This window comes from Vigna unguiculata, chromosome 8, assembly GCF_037176805.1.
Source record: "Vigna unguiculata cultivar grain cowpea cultivar isolate G323 ecotype 2 chromosome 8, ASM3717680v1, whole genome shotgun sequence".
Lineage (NCBI taxonomy): Eukaryota > Viridiplantae > Streptophyta > Magnoliopsida > Fabales > Fabaceae > Vigna > Vigna unguiculata.
In genome coordinates this window covers 25942275-25962866 of record NC_140799.1, presented here as the reverse complement: position 1 = coordinate 25962866, position 20592 = coordinate 25942275, and the positions used below count along the sequence as shown (strand labels likewise).

At 30.6% G+C, this 20592-nt stretch overlaps 1 protein-coding gene across 2 annotated transcripts; it reads left to right on the top strand.

Moving 5' to 3' along the window:
* Nucleotides 1–486: 486 nt before the first annotated feature.
* LOC114194578 (DNA-directed RNA polymerase II protein) lies at nucleotides 487–10565 on the top strand. 2 transcript variants are annotated; one of them, XM_028084908.2, is made up of 14 exons: nucleotides 487–676; nucleotides 779–887; nucleotides 977–1064; nucleotides 4687–4786; nucleotides 4867–4940; nucleotides 5070–5141; nucleotides 5392–5469; nucleotides 6168–6292; nucleotides 6513–6585; nucleotides 7385–7446; nucleotides 7525–7908; nucleotides 8640–8742; nucleotides 9336–9556; nucleotides 10347–10565. In XM_028084908.2, the coding sequence occupies exons 2-13, from the start codon at nucleotides 808–810 to the stop codon at nucleotides 9525–9527; spliced, it is 1431 nt and encodes a 476-aa protein (XP_027940709.1). In that variant the 5' UTR covers nucleotides 487–676; nucleotides 779–807; the 3' UTR covers nucleotides 9528–9556; nucleotides 10347–10565. The 2 variants fall into 2 exon arrangements, with proteins under 2 accessions (XP_027940709.1, XP_085521842.1); XM_085665716.1 differs by having other exon boundaries at nucleotides 528–887.
* The last annotated feature ends 10027 nt before the right edge of the window (nucleotides 10566–20592 follow it).

The following is a 20592-nucleotide window of genomic DNA, read 5'->3' as shown; positions in this document are numbered from 1 at the left end:
TTAATCATTAATTCATAATAGAAACTTCTCAAAAGTACTTTTGATAGAGGATTAAACTTTTTCATAGAAAATTTTAAAAGAAAGTTTTATCTCTATCATTCATGTTTCTTATGATTTTAAGAAAACAATTTGTGGATGGAAAATAATTTATTTTGAAGATACTATGATAATTTCATATGTCCTTGTTTTTATAAATAGTGTCAAAATTAATATATATATATATATATATATATATATATATATATATATATATATATATATATATATATATATATATATATATATAATGTTAAAATAAAAGTACTAATAATCTCTTTCTCCTTCGTTTTGATGAATTAATTAAAAGAAAAAGCCAATTAGATCTTATCTTGCTATATTTACAACTGAAAAAGGAGATGTGACTTTATAAATAGTGTCAAATTAACATATTAATATATAATTTTAATTTTAAAATAAAAATACCAATAATTTCTTTCTTCTCCGTTTTGATTAATTAATGAAAACAAAAACCGAATTAGATCTTATCTTGCTATATTTACAACTGAAAACGGAGATGTGATTACGAGCTGGTGCGCGGCCATTGCTTCCGCCATTCTCCTCTTCATATCTCTTCGTGTTAGGGTTTTCGAAGTTTGACTTTCCCTTCGTTTTTTCTCACTCACTACATTTCTTCATGGTCAATTCATTTCCCAAACCTATAATTAACCTTATCCAACGCAAAACTGCAGTTCCTTCGTAGTTTCTTTAGCTAATTTGAGAAATCCACGCCATTCGACAGGACACACTGTTCTTCGTGAGAAGCTGAAGATGACGAGGAAAACGAGTAACTGTGCCATATGCGATAATTCGAATCAAGCTTCTATTTGTTTTATCTGTGTTAACTACAGGTTTTCTTTAGTGCAATTTTTATGTTATTGCGTTTCGTGTATTTTATTGGTTGATTTGTTTATTTATTTCATTTTGATGATATTTTTAGGTTGAATGAGTATAATACTTCCTTGAAGTCGCTGAAAGACCGTCGAGATTCTTTGTACTCAAAATTAAGCGATGTTCTTGTCCGCAAGGTCTGAATTACGGCTTGTCTTGTAATACACTAAATCGCATGATTCTAAGTTAGTAGATATTTGAAAATTAATGCGATCCTCTTCAATTTTCTTTTAAATGCATGGAGTGCAACAAAATTTTTTAAGCTTAGGGGTATGGGTATGTGCAAATGTTAGATGAAAAAGAGTAAAATAAATACATCAATGAATTGTAGGAGACCTTAAATTCAATGGTGGCAGGGAAAGGAAGAAATTCCCTAGTGTACATGATGTATTAGCTGTACTATTGCAGTCATATAGGACTTCACTTTCATTGATAGAAATCATTCCTGCTGGTATTTTGTTTGACAACGATAAAATATTGGTGGTCTTATTTTACGTCTGACTAAGCATTAATGCACTCAAACGATATGCACAATGAAGTGGTGAAAACAAATGTTTATTCTATGTTACAAGGAATGTCTACCATTTCCATCTAATAAGAAAGGTCCCTTAGACAAAGGACAAATCACATTAGAAGGGAGTCTTGGACAAAGAGACAAGTTTTTCTTCACCAAATCCCTAAGCCAAACATTGACAATTTTGAAAAAACTATTTACTTCATACAATATTGCAATTTAGACAAATAAAGGAAATCTACATTGTGTAATAAGAAGATAAGTACATCCAACTATTGGGATGTTGCATAAAGAAAAAAGAAGAATTTATTGCTGCATAGAGTGCATTTAATGCATCTATATTATTATCAAGTTCTTCTAACGAAAGGTATTGCAATCATATAGGACTTCACTTGCATTGATAGAAACTATTCTTGCTGGTCGAAGAAACCCATTTTGGTCTATAGTCATATGCCCAAGAATAAGAGGCAGGATGGATTGTTTAGTGATATTTCTGCTTTGGGGTAATTCTGTTTCGGTTAGCAAAGGTAGAGTATTTGGGGAATGAATGATTCTTTCAGAGGGGAGTGCGGTTGGCTATATTTTCCTTTGTAAGAATATTGGGATTATCCTTAGGATCCGTTTGTTGATATTTGGAGCAAAGAGATTCCTCTCTTGCTTCTCTCTGGAAATATGTCTTCTTGTCTCTATTTTTTTATTTTCATTCTACGTGTAGGCACCTTTGATACACATTGTATCATTGGTGCTTTCATTGAGAGAAGCTTGTCTATCCGCATTTGAGTATGAGAATGATGTCACAGCCTCTCGACATACTTGAATTTGACCTCACTGTGTTTAAGCTCGCAATCCAGTCCCATGAAACCTCCATCATTGTGCAATTTGCAATGATGAAGTCGCACTAGTCGAAGCTTGACTTCTTTCTCCATTATCGTTGACCCCTCGCTCTCTGTTTGGACCATTGCTGATGAGATGTGCTCAACATGACTCTTGATTCTCATTTCCTCTCCTAGTTCTCAAACACAAAATTAACCTCCTTTAATGAAACTGTGCATGCCAAATGTATGGACCTTCCCTCCTTCTCTGGAGAGGATTTTGTGGGAAGGCTTGTGAAGGATGATATGTACTTCTCCATCTAGGATATGCCCAAGAAATTGGTAATTCTCCTACTCCCAATTACTCTTGTTGCAATGGGTTCTTGTTTTTGAAAGTGTGCTCCATGCAACGTTTTCTGGAGGAGATTATGGTTTTACTAAGACATAGCCTTTGTCACTCTTTTAAAACAGTATAACGTGACATTTGTTGGAGGACATTATGGTTTTACTAAGACATAGCCTTGCTGCCGACTTCTTTTGGAAGGGAATCAAACAAGTCATCACAGGTCTGCCATGCTTGCATGAATTTGAGATGATACTGGTCGTCGTAGGCAAATTGTCCAAATAAGTGCATTTGCTTCCCCTAAAGCATCATTTTACAGGAAGGTTTGTTGCAGAAGTGTTAGTTCGTGAGGTAGCTAAATTTTACGGTTTTCCTAAGTCTATCATTTAGTGACCCCTTTTTCTTGGGCAGCTTTTGGAGTGAATTATTTCACCTTCAAGGAACCATGTTGCATATGAGCACATCCTACTATCCACAAACAAATCGACTAAGGAAGTGGTGAATCACTGTTTAATATTTTTGCTTTGCTTTTCCTTCGAGCAACCAGCCAAATGGTACATGTGGATCTCTTGGGTCAAATTCTAGTATAACACCTCTTCCCTTATGGCTACAAGTTCAACACTCTTTAAAATTGTTTTTGGTCATACTCCACCCTTCTTGGTTAAACTCCAGTGGACTCGATTGCTGCTGTCTTGATTGCTGGGATGAAGAACTGTGACAATTGAAGTATTGTCTCCATCGAGCTCAGCAAACCATGAAGAATGCTAACAAGCATGCTAACTTGGTGTCGGAGATCGAGTGTTGTCGAGATATTTTAGGAAGTTTCAAATTTGATTTCTATTGTTTAACTTTATATATTGGTTCTATCTCGATTTTGTTACTAGCATATCAGTCCCACAATCTTAGGGATTTGTTTCCCTGAATAAGCAGTGCTTAATTCTAAAATTATCCAATTAATGTATGTAATGAGACTGAATAAGAGAGAAATTATTTTTCTTCTAAACTTGAGAGGTGTAAGTCAAGCTCTGTCCCTATCGCCAACTTTCAATGGCTTGCTGCATCAATTCCAAACTCCCCACTACTACGAACCATTTTAAATTCTTTCTAAGGTTGGAGCCACTGCATACAAGTTGCGGTTACTCAACCAGGTTCAGATTCACCCAATTTTTCACATGTCTTAACTGAAGCAATCCGTCACCAAGGGATCTCCTTTAGCTGTCCTGTCTCCTGGTCTTATATCTGCTGTGGCAAACCTCCAGCCCCAGAGGCAGTGCTTGCTGTGTGAGGAGGCAAAGACTCAACCCATTTTGCAGAATGGCTCATCCTTAGGAAGTCACAACCTGTCAAGGAACCCATTGGGAGTTTGCAACATACATTTGAGCTACATTTCCAGGTTTCAGCCTTGAGGACAAGTCTAATTCTGTTGGGCAGGGTATTGATAGAAACCATTCCTACAGGTGGAATAAGCTTGTTCGGGTCTATAGTCATAGGCCCAAGAATAAGAAGCAGGATTTTGTTTTGGGGTATTTCTATTTGAGTTTGGTAAGTAAAGGAGGGGTATTTGGGGAATGGCTGATTTTGTTAGAGGGGACTGTGTTGGTTATATTTTCCCTTTGTAAGAATGTTGGGATTATCCTTGGGATCTGTTAGTGGATATTTGGAGCAATTCCTCTCTTGCTTGGGAGAGCTCTGCTCTCTGGACACTTGCTTTCTTGTCCCTCAATTCTGTTATTTTTGTTCTCTGACTGCAGTTACCTCTGACAGGCATTGTATCATGCACCCTAGATTAAAATTTAATTCGTATTCCAGCTCCCAATCTATTAAGTTACTTGTAAGTGGTATAAATAACATGATTGTTTTCTACTGGTTGTGCCTTTTGCTCTGCATGCTTATGTTAGTGTACCCTTTTTTTTTCCTCCATGAATCATAGTGCCGGTTCTTCTTATTGCTTTGGCCATAGTTGACTAATATGTAGTTTGGAATATACCATTGGCGGCTAATGCGCTCTGCTACAACCTTGTATTTCTGCAAGGCACCTTGTGACATTGATATTCAGTTGTTCTAATTGTTTTGTTCATAATGTGGATAAGGGAAAGGGAGATGACCAAGTGAATTGGAGAGTGCTTCAAAATGAAAAGCTTGCAAGGTTGAAGGAGAAACTTCGTCGCAGTAACGAACAAGTTACTCAAGGTTAGAAACCTTTGTACACGATATAAATTTCTATAGATGCAAATTTCAATTTGAACCTAAAGTAATGGTTAACATCACAGGAAGAGCTAAGATAGAGACTGTGTCTGCTGATCTGAAACTTAAATATGGGTTACTTGAGTCTGCCCTTTCTACGGTATTTCAGTTATTGTTTTTGACTTTACTGTGCCAGTGCTATTGCTATGGTCATATGGGTATTATTGGTGTAGTTTAATTCGAATGTATATTTTGATGCTGGATGATTTATTTATTTTTTTCTTTACAGTTGGAAAAAAATCGAGTGGAACAACTTGAGAAGTTCTACCCAAATCTTATATGCACCCAGAGCCTAGGGCATGTGAGCACTGTTTTTAGTGGTTGCTTTTAATATTTGGTATTTTTGTTTTATGGATAGTACTGGTTTTCCAAGTAAAATAATATGATATAAAAATGAGTATTTAAAACTGTTCGGTTTTTCCTTAAGATTTAATCACATGTCAAGGTTAAAGATTTATATTGGCTTAATGCTTTCTTTTTAAAGTCATAGATGGAGTATCTGTTGCTTTTCTTGTAAGCTCAAAATTAACCTTTATAAATTTATTTTGCAGGTGGCAATTACCTCTGAGCGTCTCCATAAGCAGTCTGTGGTGATAAAACAGATATGCAAGTTGTTTCCACAACGTCGGGTAATATAAATCTATGATGATTACATTTTTTTGGTTTAACTCAGTGAATGTGTGTTTGATTCATTAAGTTCAATTTCCTCTTGTGATTGTCAGTTATTGTGCTTACTACTCGGGTAGAATATAGTGGGACTTGAGTTCATTACAGTAATCATATGCATTGTAGATTTGTCATAGATATTTGCTCTGGCAACTCACTATTTGTTCTTCAAACATTTTTTATACCATGTTGTCACTTTAGGACAATCAGCGTCATCACTACATGGAAAAATGGTGTATTTAAGGAGGTTTGGGTGAATACGTGTGGCTATTATATTGTCACGGTTTCTTCACTGGGTGAAGTGAAAGAGAGAGCGTTATTCCTAATTTAACATTTCTATTCATTTCAAAAGTTTGGTTAATTGAAATGAATTACAAATTTACTCAAGGAAATAGCAGTACTAATGTTATGTCATTACAAAAGCCATTGTTAGAAAATAGATAAAAATATTTGTTTAATGTTCTTAAAATTTAAGAAAAACTCTGTATAGGGGAAAGTTAAGATGCTGGCATCTCTTTTATAATTGATAAGTTTTTGGTCTGAAATAATAAATTGCTACCACTCTGTGACACATAATAAGAATTAGGTAAACTATAGCGTTATATGCTCTGATATTATGCCCCTTTCAAACATTCCTGTGGTCTTGTCCTTCTGGTGTCAGGTGGCCGTAGAGGGAGAGATAAGGGATGGTCGTCGTGGTCAATATGATCAAATTTGCAATTCACGATTACCCAAAGCACTTGATCCCCACTCTGTTCCATCAGAAGAGCTTTCCGCTTCTTTGGGGTAGGCATTTTTTTCTTTTGTATTAGTTAGGTCTTATCTGCATGCATAGTGCATTTTTAAAAGTGAATTATATCCGGGGTAGACAACACTTTTGTTCTAAAAAATATTGTAATATATTCATGTCAATTAGAAAATTCCTTATTGTATCTTAAATTATAAATTAAAATATTTTTCGTTACATAGTAACCTGTTATTTTCATGTTTGCATCTTGCAAAGCAGATACATGGTGCAACTTTTAAATCTTGTTGTTCACAACTTGGCTGCCCCCGCACTTCATAACTCAGGGTTTGCGGTAAGTAATGTCCGAGCAATAGATAAATGTTAAGTCAATAACGTGTTCAAAAATTTGATGGCCATTGAATGTTAGAATAGCATTGAAATTTACGTGTTGAATGTTGATATGTTTTTAACTTAAGGCATACTAACAGCAGACTTTTTAATGTGCTTTAAATTTAATGTTCTCTCTACTACTGGTTAAAATATATTGGAAAGATTCAAAATCACGAGTGGAACTCGTTAAACAAGTGAAACTAGTAACATTTTTTGTGATTTCCTTTATTTTTTATTAATTAATAACAGTGTTCAAGAGTGTTATTCAGATTTCTCTTATAACTTTTCATTTGTATACACTGCTACTGCTATCTGCATAAAATTATTCCTCTTTTGGACATTATTGATCTTGTTCCGAATGCTGTCTATTTGATGCAAGCATTTTGGTTTGATGCTTATAAGATTTTTAAGATTTCACCTTGCTGAAAGTTAACAGGAGTCTGGGAAAAGAGAATCGTTTTTACATATTTTTGTACATTCTATTGAGTGTACATGAAAACAAACTTGATATCTTTGCTAATGTCTAATATTAGTGGGTTTTGATGTACGCAAAATGTGATTAAGTGTTTAAATTGTCTAACATTTCCTACTCCTTTTGTCCTCCAATTTGTATTCTCATTTGTATTTTTGTTTATGGCTGAGGCTGACCCATCTGTGTTGTCTTAATGATGCACTTTATCCTTTTATTTTCCTATTTATTGGAAATTAATAATGTAATTTTGCAATCGTAATGCATATTATCTTTTTTTGTGTTACCTCAGGGTTCTTGCTCTCGAATATGGCAACGAGATTCTTATTGGGATGCACGTCCATCCTCAAGGAGGTATTTTGGTCGAAAATATATTTGGATTGAGTATCAGGAACTTGAATATTTTAACCTGGTATAATTTCTTTTTTTCAGCAATGAATATCCCCTTTTCATACCTCGACAAAATTATTGCTCTACTGCTGGAGAAAACTCATGGTCTACTGATAAAAGCTCAAGCAATTTCGGAGTTGCTTCAATGGAATCTGAGAAGAGAAATCGCCCAGATTCATCTGGGAATAGTAACTTTAACTATTCTTTAGCTTCTTCGCATTCTGTTCAAACACATAAAGATTTGCAGAAAGGGATTTCACTTTTAAAGAAAAGTGTTGCATGCATCACAGCTTACTGTTACAACTCCCTATGTTTGGATGCTCCATCAGAGGGATCAACGTTTGAGTCATTTGCCAAGTTATTGGCTACACTATCATCATCGAAGGAAGTTCGATCTGTTTTTTCCTTGAAAATGGCTCAATCTAGGTATTGTTGTATTTATTTAATATTCCATAAAATGGACATAATCCATGATACTTTATATACATTGTAGAAACATTAGTAAATATTTCCAAGTTAACCTTGTGTTGACATAATTTTGATATTTTATGAAGCATTTTTGTATGATTTAATTACCGCGAAAACCTTATCCCATTAGCGGCATTTTGATGTCTTAAGAAGCATTTATACATGGATCACACAATTCGATTTATTTGGTTTGATTAAAGACAAAATGGTCGGAGAATTGTTTAGCGTGAGATTGCTCTTAACAACTTCTACCAATGTTTTTCTTGGTCTCCCTCTACTTCTCGCATGACTAAAATACATGCATTCTATTCTCCTCATCGGTGCTTCCAGTGACTTTTATATGTGTCCAAACCCGGTTAACTATTTTTCTATTATTTTATTTTCTATTGTTTTTCCTCTAATGGTACTACTCCAATAGCCTTTTCTTTCCTGTTGGAACTGGCTGTCAGAAGAACAAAGTAACCCGGGTCCTCAAAATTTCTGAGGCACTATTGTGTAGGGGAGCATGTGTCAGAGCTCCATCCAGATTCTTGAATTTATTTTTATGGCTTCTTTCTCACTTTTGAAGGGTTTCTGTTTGAAGTAACGTTATGATTTTTACGCAAAGTTTGCTGCAACGTTAACTTGTTTAGGATGTAGATACAGATAGCATTGAGTTTGAATTTTTTCTCCTTTTTCCTTTGATTCAGGACATGCAAGCAAGTTCAACAATTAAACAAATCTGTATGGAGTATGAATTCTGCTATTTCATCAACCACTTTACTGGAAAGTGCACACTCTGTGCCCACAACGGTAGGTTCTCTCGTCACTTCTAATTTGTGGTAAAAAGCTGGCAGTGTTAATTGAATTTCTTATGCTTTAGTGCCTTAGATTCATCGCTTACCCATTAAAACAAGTGTCTAGCTTGGGGATTTCTAAGAATTACTTGAAAACGAGTATAAAACTTTCTGGGTGAAATTCTTCAATTATTTTTTTCAATAACAGAAATACTTCAACATTCAGTGGATACAAGTTTGTTCTAAGTTAATTTTGACATCCCTTTTAAGAGATCAACATCTGTATTTTCGAGTTACATTCCTCTACTTACCTCGCCCATACCCTAACTACATAATTAATATCACTGTTTTAAGTAACTTCCTAACTCCGAGCAGTGTGTCTTTGTTACACTCACTTCTATTGTTTGTGAAGAGCTGGACTGTATCTGTATGTACAATAGTTAAATCACTGACCCTAAGATAGTGCTTTCATAAGCAATATTATTACTTACAATACCTAGGATAAATGTATCTGGGCACAATAATAACTTTCATTTTCATATAATGGGCATCTTCATTTTTATTATCAATGTTTATCACTAATGGATTTTATTCTTTTCCCTATTTCAGAGAATTGAAAATTATCTGCCAAGCTCTACTGCTAGTTATCTTTACGCCACTGATTTATCTGACGGCAAAAATGAGTGCCTTATTGAAGGGTGGGATATTGTTGAGCATCCCACTTTTCCACCCCCACCATCGCAAAGCGAGGATGTTGAGCACTGGACTCGAGCCATGTTCATAGATGCTAAAAGAAAGTGATCTTCATCTGCAACAGACTTATGGATTCTGTATGCTCCTTTCAACAATTTTTTTTTTTTTTTTGCTTAGTTATTGACAAGAATTCACCGGTTGATAGTAATCCCACCTTTTCACACAAGTGCATATTTGGCCAACACTTCATGAGAAATGATCACTTCATTTTATTTTTCTTTCAATAGCTCTCGTAGAAATATTTTCATTTAAAGCTTATTAACCCCAAAATAAACTGCTTCGAAGTGTGCTAAGCAGCACTGATATTTATTCCTTAACCTATAGAAAAACACATGAAAGTTTCACGGTTGAGTTCCAAGTAGTAGTTTTTATAGAATATGGTTATCGAGCTAACTGTTTACTGCTTCATGTTATCCCCATTGCGTTTTTCCTTTTTCGGGTTAATATGCATGGAAGAGTTGATATATATATATATATATATATATATATATATATATATATATATATATATATTTTAAGAATGTAATTGAACTGATGTAAGTTTAACTTTGAAAGGTTCATGACTGATGGATTCAAATTAATTAATGATTGATGTTGCCCTGAGTTTTAGCTTTAGCTGCACATGCAACTGAGCCATTTCATTTAAACTTTTAACTTCAGACAGACTCCACCTCAGTTTTTTATGAGTATGTGTATTGTGATTCTGAAGCCTTAACACTCATAATTAGCGAATATTAGATTTGACATTGAACCTGAACCATGCAGCATTTTTCCTTGTTCGAGTAGTTCTTATTATTTGTAATACAATGAAAGCCTATATTTTCTTTTTTTACTCTCTTGCTAATTAGAACTTTTTGTACTTGTCAGGTTGAAGGGAATGATTTCACTCTTGTCAGGTAGCATGGTGTGAAAGGCCATATAAGATTCTTGAGGATTAATTTGTAAACTAATTGGAATATTTTAGTTGCCCTCTTGTTTGTAAATATGCATTATTATAGACTAATGATAATTATGTAAATATATAGGCAAGGTTTATTAATTTCGCCAAAATCTGATCAATAATAACTGATTCACTATTATAGTCAATCATTATGATTTCACCGGAGTTGGACACCTTAGTTGTTTTAACTGCTAGTGGTATAATCAGATTCATGTATCCTTTAATTGTCTTTTGAAGAGATAAACAATGATTCTGTTATCTTGAACGTCTTTTAAGGATCAAAGTAGGTGTAAATGCATAATGAAATCTGAAAATTATCATTCAAGTATTTTAGAAAATTGATTCAAACTTCGAGATAAATGCTTAGTTGTTTTTGCTGATCTTCTCTAAAATATTGCTAAGAAGTCTTCGAATGATTTAACTGTTAAACCATTACTTATGCATAGTACTACTGACCCAGGACTCGGTATCTTAGCCATGTTTGACATTTCCTGAAAGTTAGTCTCACTTACAGAGGAAGGTAAATAGAAGATGGTGATGAACAGTAGTACCTTAAGTTCAACTCAAGCATTAGTTTTTGTTCGTCAGAGAGAAAAAAACAAAGAAGACTAAAATATGATTTTGGCCTCTCTAATGTTATTGTTGTCCGTAATTTGTCTTTACAAAACTATATATATATATATATATATATATATATATATATATATATTACTTTTGGTTCCTAACGAATATTGTTTTTGTCTTTATAAAATTAATATGTATCAATTTGGTTGGAGTTAGTAACCCTTGGTAAAAGTATTGGTCCATATGGTCATCGATATGACATGCACGGTTCTTTTGGAGAAGTGGCATATTAGAGTTAGAATCACTTTGATAACTTGTTTCTTCTTCAACTATGAAAATAAGTTTAAAGTTGATTGTGTCTTTAACTGAGAAACTTCATATTTTGTGGTTGTGGATAAACGTTATTATTTGTACATATTTTATATCTTCTATTTTATTTGCAAATAGAAAGTTATTCTATTTTTAATATTTAAAACCTTTAATTTTACTAAACATGAATTTTTCCTTTTTTTTTATTTTTTTTAACTTGCATTAAAAATGAATTTAATTATTTTGAATTCTAATAATATATTTTATAATTTTTTTATAATTATGTGTAGTTTTAAATATATAATTTTAATACATAAATTGAAAATATGAAAAAAAATATTGTGAGTATTTTTTACATAACAAATTAAATTAAAAATGAATATAAATATTTTAATATTTATTTTAATACTTTGGTTATTTTATGATAATTTAGCATATATATATATATATATATATATATATATATATATATTTATATTTATTTATTTAAATGTTTTGAATAATTATATTAGACCAACATTGATTATTGGGTTTGCTCTCATTTGTATATATAATGAAATAAGTACTTGTCTTTTCGATTGATCTTATTATGTCATTTCCCATGTGAAGAATATTAATTAATTTTTTTATCGACTTATTATTTTCGATGAGAAGAATCACTTATGTGCAATAATTATTTTTATTAAATTATTATAGTTTTTGAATTTAAAAATATATATTATATAAAATTATAATAAAAACATATGAGTAATACAAATATTGACACTAAGAATATATGTATTATATTATATAAATTCGTAAACGAAATATTTAATAACATTTTTAATATTGAAATGAATAAAAATATATAAAATAAAATTCCCAAAATTAAAAAAGATTTGTTGAATATATTAAAGTAAATTCATATTTGAAAAAAAAATCTAAGAATAAAAAAAATTAACATTGTAAGTAGGGATGTCAATGGGCGGATAGTAGCTAGGGATGGCAACGGAGCGGGGCGGGACGTGTTTCGCTATCCCATATTCATCCCCGTAAAAAAAAATTCATCACATCCCCATACCTAAACCCAACGGGTATCAAAGTTTTATCCCATCCTCATCCCCGTCGGGTAACGGGTATAATCTCGTACCCATACCCGTACCCATTTCCTTACTACTTTAATATAAATTTTAGTTAATTTTTATAAAATAATAAAAAATTGTGGTAAAGGAAACATAAGATTATTAAATATTCAATATTAAGATGATGATTGTTTATTCGATAACAAATATTTTGAAATAAATTATAATTGTATACATTTTAGATTAAAATATCAAATAAAATTTCATGAGAACTAAAACATTTATTAAATTTACAAATTGCAAACATTAATTAAATTTACAAACTAAAAATGATAATACATCACTTAATCAAAATGACGCAAAATACAAATAATGAACATAATAATAAAATTTTAACATGGATATTATATCTTTTGAACTCCAATATATGTTGAATGGTGATAAAAAAATATTCATGACAATTACATTAAATTTTGATATTATAGTAAATAAAAGTTATTTATACAATTATAATAAAAAATTACAGTATAATTGTTATAATGAGTTAGAAAATAAAAAATAATTGGATAAAATATACTGAAATAATATTATACATGATGAAAATAAACAACAAATAAAAATATTAAAAAATTAACAAATGTATGTCTTAGAAACAATTTGAGAAACTATTGAAAGAAATCACACAAAGGAAAACAAATATATAATTAAGGGTATGATAAGATGAAAAATACCTTGGACATCTAAGAACACTTTTCAAACATCAACATATATACTCAATGGTTAAGAAATAATTGTTTTAGCGAAACAAAAAAGTTCTTCAAATGAAACAAAAATTAATAAAAATAAGTAAAGAATTTTTTTTTATATTACCTAGTAAATGAAAGGTTTATACTATTAAACATTTAATTGAGAGTACTAAACATACTCATGTGAAAAGAAAATATACAATAAATAAAAATATTAAAAAATAATAGAAATATTAAAATATGACACATAAAAAAATTTTAATTGACATACATCATTTTAACATAATTACATAAATGTTATGATAAGATGAAAAATATATTGGAGATGTGAATGAGTTTCATGACAAACCAAATAACTAGAATAAATAAAAAATTGATAAGAAAAGATATATATATATATATATATATATATATATATATATATATATAGGGTTACTTAATTAATTGTGAATATTTTAATAATTTAAATGAGGATGGAGCGGGGATATGTACATCCCCATAACCATCCCCATACCCAATTGAAAAAGTCGGGGATTCCCCATACCCATACCCATACCCAATCAATGCGGGGATTCCTCGTCAAAACGGGGGCGGGTTCGGACAATACCCACGGGGGCGGGTTTATTTGCCATCTTTAGTAGTAGCTCTCCCGTACCCTATCTGCTCGATAAATATAAGTCCCGTATTCGTATCCATATTCGTCGGATATCAGTTATGCGGGTACCCGCATAATTTTTTAATATTCACATATATCTACGGGTAACCACGAGTATTTACGAAAAAATAAAAATAAATATTTAACAACATATTTTAATCATAAATCAAATAAAATACAATACATAACATTCATAAATTTTAAACAAAGTTCAAATAACTTATTTAAATAGTGTTGAATGACATTTTACAAAAAAATAAATTTTTTTAAAATCTAATTGATAAAGGAATTATTCATTCAAAATCAATATGTTAATATTTTAATCATATTTTTTAATTTAAATTAGAGCATAGCATGTACAGGTATCCACGAGTATGGATACTATGATACCTGTACCCTGTTGGTATCACGCAGCGAAATGTTTGAGCGTGCGGACAAAAACCAAGAGGGGGGTGAATTGGTTTTAAGTAATAAAATTAATACTTTAAAATTTTTCTAAAATTTATCAATTAAATCAATAATTAATTTCTTTAAACACAATAATAGATGAAATAAAGAGATAGAGAAGAAGATTGAACGCAAGTATTTATACTGGTTCGGATCAAAAGACCCTACGTCCAGTTGTTAATCTCTCAAAAACGAGATTAACTAAATCACTAACAAGTAACAGATTTACAATCAGATATTAAGAGTGTAAGGAAAGAAAACACCTCTCTTTGAATCACACAAGAGATGAACACCTTTCTCTGAATCATACAGAGAATCTTGACCTTAGCTTTCCTAACAACAGCAACAACACTCAATCTCCTAGAACACCTCTCAGGAAAAGTTATCGCTCTACCCACACTAGGTTTTTCAAAGCTTCTATTGAGAACACTCAGAGAACTCTCTTGCAATCACAACACTAGCACTCTAGCTTCTCAAAAAGGTAAGTGAGAAGTAACTCTGAGGTTCCTTTAAATAGGGGTTCCAGAAATTAGGTCAAAAAGCTGAACAGTCGCGCCCAACTGACCAGGATAATCAATTATCACTAGTGATAATCGATTATTCCAGTGTGATTTATGAAAAACAAATTTTTAAGCAGATAATCGATTATCACAGATGATAATCGATTATTCCAGTGCTTTCTTGAAAAAGTTGGTTCAGCTCAGGATAATCGATTATTCTAAGTGATAATCGATTATCACTTTGATTTTTCGAGAAATACCAGAATTTTCTTGTATAATACTGATTCTAACTAATCTAATTACATTTTACAAGATAGCTTTAAACACAACAACACATGGTCTTCATATTGACTTCTAGATGGCTTTCATGGCTTCTTTTATCATCATCAAAATCTTGCTTCAACATTTAGACTGGTATTGCTTTTGCCAACAATCTCCCCCTTTTTGATGATGATCAAAACAATATCTTTAAAGTATCTGCAATCAAAATATCTTACAAGTAGATTTGTTAGTAGCACTGTTTGGTTTAAACGTTTAAACTTTTTCTCCCCCTGTTTTGATCATATGAAAAAAAGTTTTAATAAAGAAGCTCCCCCTCAATTAGGCAATGGTAAAGAATAACAAGACAAATATACTTTTATTGAAAAAATAAGAAAACTGGAAAACATATTACAATTGCAAAAAAATAGACTATGATGTAGACTTTTAAAAGTCTTGACTCATGTCATCATCTTCCTCATATTTATCAAATTTATGTTCTAAGTTAGAGATCCTAGAATCTAATCTTCTAATTAAGCCAGTGACTTCTTCATGTCTGTGAGTGGAGAGAAGAAAGAATTCTTCAAGTCGCTGGTTGAGATTTAAAATGTGATCCTCTAAAGAAGAGGATGAGCCACCAACACCACTGGATGATCTAATATTTGTGCCAACAGGAGGAATAGGAGCAGTGGGAGGATTTTCTTCTTCTTCATTGTCCGAGGGAGGCATATCATCCTTGTGAATGTAGGTATTCCCAAAAGGAATAAATTTCATCTGCTTCAAGGAGTTTTCCGCAATTTTATTTGCCGTAGTGGTCTTATGAGACTGTTCATCAGAGACATTCACCCCTTTATACTCATAAATACGAGAGATGAGCAAGGAATACGGGAGAGGATATTGAGGCAATCTCTTGGCTTTGAGCATGGTGTCAAGAATGATGCTTGGCCAATAGATAGGAATGTGGTTGAGCATGGCATAGATGATCATAAGATCTGCTTCACTGCACTGTGCGTGGTTTGTACCACGTGGACATAGAATCCAAACAATGAGATAGTGAAGTAGACGCTCATCGATTTTGAGAGGTCCGGCTAGCAATTGGTGGCCTATTTCTTGATCTGGGTGTCGCATAAAGGATCTATATGCAAAAATTCTGTTGAACCCTTCAATGCCAGCCGTGAGGATTGGAGATGTGCCATCATGAATGGGAAATTGTGCAACATTTTCCCAAATATCATCATCTAGAATAATGTCGACACCTTTCACCTTTGTGAACCCAACTCCATCTCTGAATTTGTAATTGAAGTAGAAAGCTCGTACCAAATCGGGGTAGTAGGTGCCTTGCATCTCTGTGAAGAATTTCACACCTTGTTCAGCCAAAAAATTTTGAATTGTGAAATGGCGATTTACAAACCATTGAGACTGGATGAATTTTGGAGTGATGAGGGGTTTGTCTTTCCACAATGTGATGAACAGTCGCGCCCAACTGACCAGGATAATCGATTATCACTAGTGATAATCGATTATTCTAGTGTGGTTTATGAAAAACAAATTTTTAAGCAGATAATCGATTATCACAGATGATAATCGATTATTCCAGTGCTTTCTTGAAAAAGTTGGTTCAACTCAGGATAATCGATTATTCTAAGTGATAATCGATTATCACTTTGATTTTTCGAGAAATACCAGAATTTTCTTGTATAATACTGATTCTAACTAATTTAATTACATTTTACAAGATAGCTTTAAACACAACAACACATGGTCTTCATATTGACTTCCAGATGACTTTCATGGCTTCTTTTATCATCATCAAAATCTTGCTTCAGCATTTAGACTTGTATTGCTTTTGCCAACATACCCGCCCCGTTAAAATGCGTATATTAAAAATATTCGTACCCATTACATGCATGTATTTATTTATAATATCCATTTCTTACATGTTACGACTTTTATCTACGGATGTCCGCGAGTACGAATTTTTTTGACATCCCTAGTTTAAGGCAATCTTTAAATTTTGTAAGGGTGTGAATAGGGTTTGGTGGAGAACTAACGTGAGGGCTTCTCCCTGCACCTCCAACCACTTCTTCTGTACCCAAATTATTTTAAAATTCCAACTTTGCCCCTCAGTTAAATGTAACTACTTTTTCTATCTCTTACTAATCCACCCCTATTTTTTTTTCAACGGATGTCGACATCCGATACCTTATTTTGTTCTACGGATATCGATATTTGATAATTTTTTTTCCAATTTTTATTCGTTACGAATGTCGACATCCAGTATTGTAATTATTTTTATCTATGGATGTCAACATCCAATATTCAATTTTGTTCTACAGATCCGTACCTTCATTTTTTTCCCATCTGGTATATATATATATATATATATATATATATATATATATATATATATATATAGACTAGATGTCGACATCCGATATAATATATACATTTTTTTCTTTTTTTAATTTTATTATTTTAGTTTTAAATAAATTTTTATTTATTTTTACTTTTATTGTTAATCTTTTAAAATTGACTTTTATATTTAAAAATATATTTAATTAATTTTTATATAATATATATGACATAAATAATATTTTGAACTAAATTAAATTAAAAAATTAATTAAAAAACAAAACAAAATTTAAATCCATATATATATATATATATATATATTTAATTTTTAATTATTATTTTATTTACTTATTATTTTTAATTATTGTTTTTATAAAATTTATTTGTATTGTAATTTTTTAATTTGTTTAATTTATATTTTAAAAATAAAATAAAATATTAATATATATATATATATATATATATATATATATATATATATTTAAATGTAAATATTTAACTTAGATTTATATCATATATTAAAAGTAAATAATATTTAAATATAAATTAATTTAAAAAAATTATTTTTTTAATAAAAGAAATAAAGGAAATAAAAGAAATTAAAATAAAAGAAAATAATATATATATATATATATACTTTTAATTCTTTTAAAATTTATTTGCATTTTAATTTTTAAATTTATTAATAAAGATTTTAAAAATATAATAAACATTTATATATTATAACAAAACTTAAAAATAAATTGAAGAAATAAAGCAAAATATTTTGTATGTGTATACTGGATGTCGACATCTGGTACATATAATTTTTTAAACATATGTTAACTGGATGTCGATATCCGTAATGAGAAAAAAATAAAATGATATATCGGATGTTGACATCTGTAGTGAGAAAAAACAAATAATATATCGTATGTCGACATCTGTAATGAGATTTTTTTTTAAATAAATATGGTATTGGATGTTGAAATCTGTAAAATAAAATAAGGTACGGATATCGACATCAATTGAAAAAAATGGGGGTAGATGAGTTACATAGAGTAAAAATATAGTTTTTTCTTTTTTAACTGAGGGACAAAGTGAGAATTTTAAATTTTTTTGGGTACAGGAGAAATGATTGAAGGGGAAAAAGAAGCCCTCAAGTAATGTTCGTAATGGATAGGTGTCCATCAAATAGATAAAAAAGTAAGCATAGTAATACTTATTTTTAAGAAGACGAAAAAAAGAGAGATGGGTAGAGTAATTAAATTAGATGCCTAAATCCCATTAGTATTAAGTTATTTATTAAAGGCCCTTTTGTCTAATTTTTATTATTTTTTCGTCTGAGTTCTATGTGAGGTTTTCTTTTGAGGTTTCATTTGTGACTTTATTTGGTTGTTAGAGTGCTTTGTCTTCGAGTTTTACTATGTGTTTATGAAGAAAAAGATGTTGACCAGTAAGGGTCATAGTTTAAAAAATTTCTTTGAGAATCCTGTATCCTTCCTTGATCCTATAAGGTAAGTCTATGTTGACTTTTGTGTAATCATTATTTGTAATGCTTAATTTGTAATTTTGTTATTATTTTTCTGAATGTTGATAGTGATAGAATGATTGGTCTTACTGTAATGAGAGTAATTATTGGTTGAATGTTTATCGTAACCGTAATTTGTGGAAGTTGACATTTTATAAATGATTTATTTTGCATGTTGATTTAGTTATGTATTGATCGTTGTTTTTGTTGAATATAATACTTGTAATTTATGTTTTGTTCTTACTTTTGTTATAAAAATTTCTTAAGTTTTTAGAAGAATTTTATCGTGAATGGACCAATTATTTGATTATTAGACCCAACTATTTTCGTGACGCCAAAGGTAATATATTAACTATTGAGTTTGAAGAATCCCTTCTTCTTTGTCATAGAAAGTTTAGTGCTTTTGATGAGGTATTTAATTTCTATTATTTGGATTATGACGTTTATTATGTCACAACCTTGTTCTTTGAAGATCGGTAATTTGATATAGCTATTTTATTATTTAAATATTTTTTAACCTTTTTTGTGTGTAATAAATAAATTATCAATTACAACTATATAATATTTATGGACACTTTTCTCCTCTAAATAAAGTAAAATTGCATTAGCAAGACCCTAGTAAAATAGTTAAATTATTTGATCCTCGTTCGATGAAATTTAAGGATGAATTGGAGGAAAAAGAAAATGGTAGCAGGGACCGCTCAATACTTTATGGGGCCTAAAGCAAACTTAAAAAATGAATCTTTTTATTTAAAATTTATTTTTCAAGTTTTTTGATACAAAATTATTTATTAAATTGACATAATTAATTTTATTTAATATTTTTTTCAATAGGTAATAAGGTTAATCCATTTATCTTTCTTGATACATTATTGATTTTAAATAAGTTTTTATTATTTTTAGCTTTGAAAAACTTCTTTCGCCCGAAGTGATACTAAAATTGTTAGCATTATTTAATAAATATATGCATTTGGAAAAAAAAAATTATTTTGATATAATTAAGAATGTCAATTGGTTTATCATTTTTTAAACCTATAATTTCTCTTAAGATATTTAATTATGAAAATAAATCAAATCCATCAATATCTAAAAAATTATCATGTTTTAAAGATTTTTCAAGATTTAAGCATTTTTCTTTAAGAAAAGTACAATCTACTGACTTTAGTTTTTTAACACTAAATAAAAAACATAAATATCTTCATATGTTTTAAATTGTTCAAATCTACTTTGAAGTGTAGTAATTGTTTTATCTACAATATATAAAAGGTAATCAATTTTAAATGATTCTTGAAAGAGATTTTATAATTTCATTCTCAATGTTTTTATCAAATTGTTTATTTTTGCGTCTAATACGTTTTTCATGAAACTTAGGTTCTTGTCAACTTGGCAGTACATTTTTCCCTAAACTTGAATTATCTGTTTACAGAAAATCAAACTTTGAATTATACTCCAATTAATCTAATATTCACCAAAGATTAAACCCTAAATTAATTATTAGTTTTGTAGAAAAAGTCCAGTTCCTCGTCTCGAAACTCATAAATCGAAAAGTACCAACAAACAAAACTAGGCAAAAAAATACATTTATAATTTTAATACAAATTGAAAACAAAATAAAATCAACAACAACACAAATGGAAAAGAAAAAAAAAATACTAACCTAAAATGAGGATGAAAAAATTGGTACACACACACAATATGAGATTCAAGGAAAGTAATTTGCCAAAACCCTAAAAGATTGATTCTTAGAAGAGAAGAAAGTAAGGAGATACAA

Excerpts from the sequence above, each read along its gene's own strand:
- LOC114194578 (XM_028084908.2), top strand. The coding sequence starts at position 808 with ATGACGAGGAAAACGAGTAACTGTGCCATATGCGATAATTCGAATCAA. Across the intron at positions 5,142-5,391 it reads GCACCCAGAGCCTAGGGCAT|GTGGCAATTACCTCTGAGCG; the intron begins GTGAGCACTGTT and ends TTTATTTTGCAG. Across the intron at positions 6,293-6,512 it reads GAGCTTTCCGCTTCTTTGGG|ATACATGGTGCAACTTTTAA; the intron begins GTAGGCATTTTT and ends CTTGCAAAGCAG.